Source organism: Phacochoerus africanus, chromosome 11 (genome assembly GCF_016906955.1).
Source record: "Phacochoerus africanus isolate WHEZ1 chromosome 11, ROS_Pafr_v1, whole genome shotgun sequence".
Classification (NCBI taxonomy): domain Eukaryota; kingdom Metazoa; phylum Chordata; class Mammalia; order Artiodactyla; family Suidae; genus Phacochoerus; species Phacochoerus africanus.
In genome coordinates this window covers 6995197-7004471 of record NC_062554.1, presented here as the reverse complement: position 1 = coordinate 7004471, position 9275 = coordinate 6995197, and the positions used below count along the sequence as shown (strand labels likewise).

Genomic DNA, 9275 nt, shown 5'->3' with positions numbered 1-9275 from the left:
GGCCCTGCAGCAGAGGCAATTTTTTCTCCGCAGGGCAACTAGACGTCCCCGCTCCCGCCCAAACCAGGCACCCGCAGCAGCCGCGAAAGGACTTGTCTGCGCCCGCCCCTTGGTGCCTTGGCCGGCCAGGCTTATCCCGCTGGAAGGGAGGGGGGGTGTTGCAGCGCCGAGATGAAGCAAAGAACGGGACTCTCCTACTGCCACAGACATACAGACATGCTGCCCGCTCCCCACAGCAACACACACTCTCGCTCTTTCTCTCTGTCTCGGGCTCAGCAGGTCTCAGCCGCCCGCAGGAGGCACGGGCGCCTTACGCGCGTGCGTCGGCGCAGAGCCCTCGCCTGCCCACGTGCGCGCCCCCGACCGCAGGCGCGCCGCGGCGGGCGGGCGGGAAAGCGCGCGGGAAGCCCCCGGCCGGCTCGCGGAGTGGGGGAGGGGGGCCAGGAGGCGTCTGGAACGTGCCATTCTCGGAGAGAACGGGGGGGGCCCTCGGGCTGCGGTCGCGTTTCTACCCCTCTGAGTCGCCGATGGATCCGTTAGCTCTCCCCCGTCCCTCGGCCCGCGATCCGGAGCCCCGCGCCGCGGCCACGCTCGCTCCTCTCAGCCTGGCCCGGCCCCTAGAATCCAGCTCCGGCCTGAGCTGTCCCTTCCGCCGCCGGAGTGGGGCGCTGCGTCGCGCGCTGGGGCCGGAAATTCCCGCGGCCTGAGTGGAAGAAGCGAAGCGGAGAGCGCGGCGCCGCCTTCCACCTCCCCCGGCCGGGCGGGGGCGTTGGGCCCAGCGAGGGCCGGGCCGCCTGAGTAGCGGCAGGGGGGCCGCGTCCGAGGAGCCGCGGAGCGGGCGGCGGGCGGGGAGCCTCGGCGGCCGGGAACCGGACGACGCGGCCGCTCGTCGCGAGCTGCTCGCGAGCTGGGAGACCCTGCGCCCCCGCTCCCGGGCCCCCGCCCCCTCGCGGTCCCCGCCTCCTCGCCTCACACACCCCCCGGGCCGCCGGAGCCCAGGCCTTCCCGGCGCTCCTCCTCTTTCTCTTTACACTCTGCCCGCGACCCGGGTCCTCCTGCCGTCCGCCGGCCTTGCTCCCTCCGGGCCGAGTGCTGGTTCTCAGGCGCTGCTTACCGCTCACGCCGGCTCTCGGGGCCGCCCCCTCCTCTCGGCTCTCCTTCTCCCTGCCTCGCCAACGCCGCCGCCGGAGGAGGATTGATGTCCCTTCAGCATCATGCAGCCGCCGCCGAGGAAGGTGAGGATGCAGCTGGGGGTCTTTGACGGTTGGGAGGGGATGGGCGCAGGGAACGCGGCTGGGGCCACCGCCGCGCCCCCTCCCCCTTTGCGCCAGGGGCTGTGACCGCTGTCGTCTCGGGCTTGTCACTGAGTTGCCGCCGGCTCCTGGCGGGGGGCGCGACGGAGGGGCGACCCGGGCTGGTCCCCTCGACCGCGCCGGAGACCCCCTTCTCGACATTGCCCTGGAGTTTCGGTTGTGCATTTGGGTGTGTGTGTGTGAGCGCGCATGGCAGTGCTGCTCTCTGCAAAGTGTTTTCTCGGGGCTGCGCCGAGGGGAGGTGGGGGAGCCCCTGCAGCTTTGCGGAGCCTGGTGCTTGTGTGATTGTTTAGTCTGCACCAGGTTTAAGCCCTCCGCCCGCCTGTCTCCACCCTTGCCGGTTTCCAGATTTACAGGGAATTTGTTTCCAGCCTAGCCTTAAGGTTTGGCCCACTTTTCCCACGGGGCGACCGAGAAGAAGTTGCAGTGGTCACCCGACCCCAGGGTAGAACAAGCAATGAAGCATGGACCGGCCTGCCTTTCTTTTCCCTATTCCTGCCCCGCCCCTCCGACTCGGGTGCGAGGAAGGTGGTGGTTCTGCCCCCGGGAGAGCGAGAACCGGGCCGAGCGTGGCGTGGGCACCGCGATCTGGGCTCGGGGTGGGAGTGACGGGTGTCAGCAGCTCCTCCGTTTTGCCCTTCCAGAACTCTTTCACTGCCCTCTTGCCCAGTTTTCCCAGGGACTGAGGCGGCGTCCTTGTCTTTTAATCCTGCAGGTTACTGAGTGTCTCCTCCGGGCTCTGGGTGGAGGAGGCTGTTCTCTCCTCCCCTTGTGGGCAAACATTTGCTGAATGCCGAACTCACTCGTGTCTGCTGCGTCTTCTTTCTCATTCTCAACCTGGGTTTTCCAGTGAAGGGAGTCTGTTCCTTTCACACACGTCCTCTCACCCCTCCCGTAGCCCCGAGCTGGCGGTGGGGGTTCCAGGCCCCCTGTAACCTGGATCCGGGCCTGGCTGGCTGGCGAGGCGCTGGCCGGCTTGCATGTGCTGTTCTAGCTGTTTGAAGTGAAAACGCCATGGGGACCGGCTTGCCGGGGTGGCTGAAAAGCACGGCATATGCTGGAAGGTCACTTTTGCTTTCTCCTTTGTGAGAAAAGAGATTGCGATTTGATGTGCTGTCAGCGAGTCCGGGGCATCATCCGGAGAGTGTGCTTTCTGAAGCCATTATGGAATCATTTACATAGTTGATTCAGGATATAATTTCATGATTGTGAAAATTTCCATCATTAGATATGAGGTATTCGTATGGCCCCTTCTCCCACCCACACTCTGCTCACTTCTCCTGGTGGTTAATGTCTGAATCCTTTTTGGAGAAAATAGATGACAGACTCTTAAAACTCTAAGACCTAACTGTATATTGAGCTTTGTGCATAAAATGAAATGACTGGCAGCTTATTTTGCACCTCATTAATCTGTAATTTTTATACTCATATACTTTCATTTAGCCTCAGCTTCAGGTTTTTTGGGTAGTTTTTTCATTAAGTACCTGCCATAAACAAAATTAGATGGCTCATAATGGATTTATGGTCCTCAGGGGAGAAGCAAGCAAGAGTTATATATTCTGACGAGTATTAAGTATTTTCCTTAAGAGATTTTTTGTTTTTGTTGTTAAAGTTTCAGTAAGGCCTCATAAGTATATGATATGTTTTAGGTGAAAGTTACACAAGAACTGAAAAACATTCAAGTTGAGCAGATGACAAAACTTCAAGCCAAACATCAAGCAGAATGTGATTTGCTTGAAGATATGAGGTAAGGTTATAGTAAATAGTTTGAGAACTTCTATATCTCTGTTTAAAAGAACCTTTGAGTTCCCAAGCCCCAGGAACTGAAGATGGAATTTCCTTTTGAATTTCCTGCTTTAAGGCCGTTGGAGCTTTGACTCAGCTAGAAATTATAACTGGAACTAACACAATACAAACTTTTTTTCCATTAGTGGCAAAACCCATAACTTACACATACTGCTATGAGAAAACAAGAGTCTTACAAATTTGTCAGAGTACGGTTACTGAAGTAGAAATTCTTATTTAGATCATCTTTCTACTGAATCGTAACATTTATTGACCTTAGAGATTTCACACATATTTTTAAACCGACACCTGGTTAATGGTTAATATCTGGGGGTGAGCCAGTCAACCTCAGTTGGTTATCTACCAGCACAGTTTATTAGAACATGACAAATATAATTTTGTCTTTGAACAGTAAATTTAGTGACAAATGTGTTTTTGATGTTTTATCATTAAGAGTACCTATATCCATGTCAAGATAACTTTGAATTTAAAAGATAAGACATTTTGCCAGCATTGTGAAAATCAGTATCATTCTTTATAAAGGGCATCATGCCTCATTTTATTGAAAGAAACACCACTGTTTTATACTCCTATACACAAACTGATCGTTCAGCAAACCTATTTTTGTGACGGATGGAAGATGATTTGCATGTGAAACAGTAGCTGCAATTCTTATTTCCCTTTATTAATACATTTGTTAAATTGGAATTGGGTATGTAAATCTCATCAATTACGTTTTTCCTGTGGAGCACAACCTCATGTTGGTTTTAGAAAAGTGTTTCCTATATGTTGTTATAAAATTATGTGTTTGGATAGCTGAATTGTTTATAGCCCAAAGATTTTAATGTAAAGTGTTCCTTTTTTCCTCTTCCGTATTTAATTTAGGTACTATTTATGACTCTTTCTACTCTTTGCCTGTCTTTTCAGGGTCTCTAACTAAGGCACATAAATTTAGACTCATCCAAACTCGAATATACCAAGGTCATTGTTTTCTGACTGAAAATTAATTCTGTATTTGTTTTTTTGGTTTTTCTTATGGCCACAAGGACATTTTTAGACCTCAGTAATTCCTGGCAAGATACCTGAAGGTTTTCATATGGTTAAAAATTAAGTTTTTAACATCTATTAAATGAACGAAAGCATTTTTAGTAGAAATCTCTAGATGAAGAAAGTAATAAAGTTTCAGAAGCAGAATTAGTGCGTAAGATCCTTTGTGGGGTCTGGATGGCCAGTGGTCATTGAGTCCTGTTGATTTTATCCTAAAGACTTCTTGTTTGCAATCTTTTCTCTCTGTCCCCTCTTGCTTGTACCTTGGCTTATGGTCAAATATATGGACACACAGTCACTGCTAAGTTGTTATTCTTACTGCTGCTCTTGTCTGTGGTGTTTGTATTATTTCTGACTTCATCTCATTTCACTTGCATTGTTGCAGTGATATCCTGATTATTGCAGTAGTGTTCTCACATCTGCCACCTCCCAGTCTCTCCTTTTAAATGCCTTTGGCATTGTCACCAGTTGGCTTTCTAATAACATTGTTTATTACATACCAGGTTCTCTGTGCTCCTCGGGATAAAGACCAAACACTTTACCATCGCATATACGGCCTCTTGGAGCCTAGCTGCAGGCTCCATTTCCTAGCGTGTTGCTGCCGTTCCGTGCTCGTGCCCCCTTCCTCTTTACTCCCCGCCCTGGCCACGCAGGACTCCCGGTTCTCTAATTGTGCTCTCAACATTCATGTCCTTGTTTGTACGTTTCTCTTTGCCTCTTGGTACCCTTCCTCTCAGTTTTCACCTGGCAAATTCTGGTTACCGCTAAGTTTGCAAGTTTGACCTTCTGCGTGATCTCAAGAGAGTTTTGATTTTGCACATCTGGCTTCCCCCTTCAAGTGAACTCCTTGAAGTCAGAGGCTAAATCTTTTTTTGTTTGTTTGTTTTGTTTTGTTTTTGTCTTTTTGCCATTTCTTGGGCTGCTCCTTCGGCATATGGAGGTTCCCAGGCTAGGGGTCTAGTCGGAGCTGTAGCCGCTGGCCTATGTCAGAGCCACAGCAATGCAGAATCGGAAACGCGTCAGCAACCTACACCACAGCTCATGGCAACACCGGATCCTTAACCCACTGAGCAAGGCCAGGGATTGAACCTGCAACCTCATGGTTTCTAGTCGGATTCGTTAACCACTGCTCCACGATGGGAACTCCAAGAGGCTAAATCTTATGTTTTTGTGTCTTTGTGTCCTTTGTTTAAGCTGGCAGAATTGTTAGATGAATGTAACTGGTTATATTTAAATGCAGCTTATTTGTTTTTAGGTGAGATATTTTATAAGCTCTGTAGGGGGCTGTAGTGATGTCTGTTGAGCTTGTGTTTTACTTAGATTCATGTAGGCACTTTAAAATGTACTGTGGCTTTGGAGTTCCTGTCATTGCGCAGTGGTTAACGAATGCGACTTGGAACCATGAGGTTGCGGGTTCAGTCCCTGCCCTTGCTCAGTGGGTTAACAACCCGGCGCGGCTGTGAGCTGTGGTGTAGGTTGCAGACGCGGCTCGGATCCCGCGTTGCTGTGGCTCTGGCGTAGGCCGGTGGCTACAGCTCCGATTTGACCCCTAGCCTGGGAACCTCCATATGCCGCGGGAGCGGCCCAAGAAATAGCAAAAAGACAAAAAAATAAAAATAAATAAAATGTACTGTGGCTTTGATGTAGAAATTGTTGGTGCTCCAAGGATTAATGGATTCTCTATTATTTTAAAGAAGTCAGTGTGTTCTTTGCGTTAAATAAATGGGATGAACCCCTTGATTCGTATATGATTGTGAGCAGAATACTCTCTTACCTCCTTAGATTACATTTCTGATATGCTCCCTGCCCCCATGGTAATATTGAATTGGAAGTTGGAAATTGCCTACTCTTGGTATTAATTGTTTGAGGAGGAAGTAGCCTGGCTTTTCTGGTCTGTCTAAGCAAGTAGAATGACCTTTTAAAAATTCATTAGAAATCTCTAAACTTGGATTTTTATATGTATTATATTATGAAGGATCTTGCCTGCTTTTCCTTTTTTGGGGCTCTCCCCCTTCCTCCTTGAAATCCTGGCAACAGCTCTCCTTCTCACTGATGCACCCCTACCACCAGTGTTAACACTCAATTTAAATTACTATGGTGGACTTCCCATCGTGGCTCAGTGGTTAAAGAATCCGACTAGGAACCATGAGGTTGTGGGTTCGATCCCCTGCCTCACTTAGTTGGTTAAGGATCCAGCGTTGCCGTGAGCTGTGGTGCAGGTCACAGACGTGGCTCGGATCTCGAGTTGCTGTGGCTGTGGTGTAGGCTGGAGGCTACAGCTCTGATGGGACCCCCTAGCCTGGGAACCTCCATATATGTCGGGTGTGGCCTTGAAAAGACAAAAGACAAAAAAAATTAGTGCGAGTTCACCCCAAAAAGTGCAGATAGCTTTTTATTCTTCATATAAAGAAGTAAATAGATATAGAAGAGTTTTGTGACTTTTAAAAAAAGTCTTTTTTTTTTATTTTTAAAAATTTTTTTAAAGACCACAACACATTAAGCTGTAAATGGGAAAATTTTATACTGGGTTATAGCTCGTTCCCACTCCCCTTCCCCCGTCTCTTCTTCTGGACTTTTGAAAGGAGACCAATTATGATAGAGTTTTTTTCCTTCGCTCTCCTCCCTTTCTTCAGTTCATTTGTTCCACGGATGCATGTGGCAGCTGGTGTGTTGGGAGTAAAGTATGAGAGGGAAAGATCCCTCATTTGTTGTTAATCAGGGACATTCCATGCTTTGGGGAGGTTTAATACTGAAGTGTTTCCTGTGGACTTTTGCTGTCAGCAGGAGACAAGCACACTTAGCTTTTTTTCAGTGCATTGTTTTTTAATTCTCTCTCTGCTTTCTGAGGCCACTTATAAGTACTATATAACTACTGTAGCCTATATCTCATTTATTAATGTATTATATTTATTTTTTATTCTTATGATGTGCTAACTAGAGTTAGTAAAGAAAGTTCTTTGTAGGGACCCATGATATGAGAACTACTTTCTTAGTAGACATTTTTAGAAGATCGTTAAATAATATTGAAAAATCATAGAATTTTAGGCAGCTGGATACTGTGACATTTGTTGAGTAGATGAAAATGGAAACCGAGGCACAGTGGGTTTGAAGTGAATTGTATTGAGGTGGGCTCTAGGTTATTTCTGCTCATTTCTAAACGGGTGTACTTTCCTCTATATCTGTATTTCCCAAGCTTTTAACCAAGGAACTCATTATGGCTCCCATTTCTGGAAACATTTTGCCTATTAAAAAGTACATTTTAACTTAATAATTTGTTTTCTTATTTTTTTTTTAATTTTATTTTTTTTATTTTTTATTTATTTATTTATTTTTTGTCTTTTTGCTATTTCTTTGGGCCGCTCTCGCAGTATATGGAGGTTCCCTGGCTAGGGGTCGAATCGGAGGTGTAGCCACTGGCCTACGCCAGAGCCACAGCAACACGGGATCCAAGCCGCGTCTGCAACCTACACCACAGCTTACGGCAACGCCGGATCCTTAACACACTGAGCAAGGACAGGGATCGAACCCGCAACCTCATGGTTCCTAGTCGGATTCGTTAACCACTGCGCCATGACGGGAACTCCTGTTTTCTTATTTTTTACTTTTCACATATTGAGTTAGCTGTCAGTCAGTTTTGAGTCAGGATTTTAAAACGAGTAACATGAGTCCAGCCAAAGGCAAAGATACTTAAACTTTACATTAGAGAAGGCCGAGTCTATGTGTGGTTTCTCACAGAATGTTCTAGAAAATCAACACAGGCTCCAGAAGCACCTGTCCATTCTTTGTAGATGTCTGAAGAGCTAGTGACCTCAAGTGAGGAGTTGCTCTGTTAACCTTCTCTAAACTGTAGGTTCAAGGGAGTCACTGGGGATTGGATTCTGAAGTCTGTTGATGGAAGCGCTGAGACTTTCTTCAGAGCTCTATGATTTTTCAATTTTCGATTAGTCTTGGAGACTGTCTAGAAAGGAAACTTAGAACTTACCTGGTCTAGAGGGTTTTTAAAACAGATTTATTGAGATATAATTCACTTACCATACAATTAATCCATGTAAGTGTTTTGTTTTTGTTTTTTTTCTTTTTAGGGCTGCACCCACAGCATATGGAGGTTCCCAGGCTAGGGGTCACATCAGAGCTGTAGCTGCCGACCTACACCACAGCCACAGCCACATCAGATCTGAGCATGTCTTCGACCTACATCACAGCTCACAGCAATGCTAGATCCTTAACGCACTGAGTGAGGCCAGGGATTGAACCCTCAACTTCATGGTTCCTAGTCGGATTTGTTTTTACTGGGCCACGACAGGAGCTCCTAATTTTAGAACCTTTTTGACCCTCCTACAAGGCAATTTCCCTATTAGCAGTCACTTCCCATCACCTTCTTCAGCCTTAAGCAGTTACTTTCTCTATTTATGGAAATGAAATCTGTATAAATGGAATCCTACAATATGTGTTCTTTGGTGACTGGCTTTTACTTAGCCTAATGTTTTTAGGGCTCATCCATGTTATAGCATTAGTGCCTCATTCCTTTTTATGGCAGAAAAACATTCCATTCTATGGGTTACCACATTTTATTGATCCATTCATTAGTTGATAGACTTTTTGCTATTATGAATAATGCACCTTTGAACAAGTTTTTCATGGACTTAGGACTTACGTCTCCATTTACCTTGGGTATGTATATACCTGGTACCATTAGGTACCACTGGGTCGTATGGTAGCTTTGTGTTTAACTTTCTGAGGAACTTTCAAACCGTTTTCCAAAGTGGCTGTTACCACTCTATATTCCTGCTAGCTTTAATATGTGAAGGTCCCAGTTTCTACACATTTTTACCAATGCTTGTTACATGCGGCCTGTGGAAGTTCCCAGGTGAGGGGGGCGAATCGGAGCTGCAGCTGTAGACCTGTGCCACAGCCGTGACAATGCTGGATCTGAGCCGCATCTGCAACCTTTACTGCGAGGCTGGATCCTTAACCCACTGAGCAAGGCCAGGGGTCGAACCCACATTCTCATGGACACTGTGTTGGGTTCTTAACCCACTGAGCCACAATGGGAACTTGTCTTTTGATTATAGCCATTCTAATGATTGTGACGTGGTATCAAAGTCATATTGTGACTTTGATTTGCATTTC

The 9275-nt window shown here is 47.3% G+C and overlaps 1 protein-coding gene across 2 annotated transcripts in view; it reads left to right on the top strand.

The window, feature by feature from the left end:
* The first annotated feature begins 813 nt into the window (after positions 1 to 813).
* The window catches only part of FCHSD2 (FCH and double SH3 domains 2), a 247331-nt gene continuing 238869 nt past the window's right edge, over positions 814 to 9275 (top strand). For both annotated transcript variants that reach the window (XM_047752651.1, XM_047752652.1), the window contains exons 1-2: positions 814 to 1235; positions 2963 to 3060. In XM_047752651.1, the coding sequence (XP_047608607.1) occupies positions 1215 to 1235; positions 2963 to 3060 (119 nt within the window). In that variant the 5' untranslated portion in view covers positions 814 to 1214. The remainder of the gene's footprint in view (positions 1236 to 2962; positions 3061 to 9275) is intronic.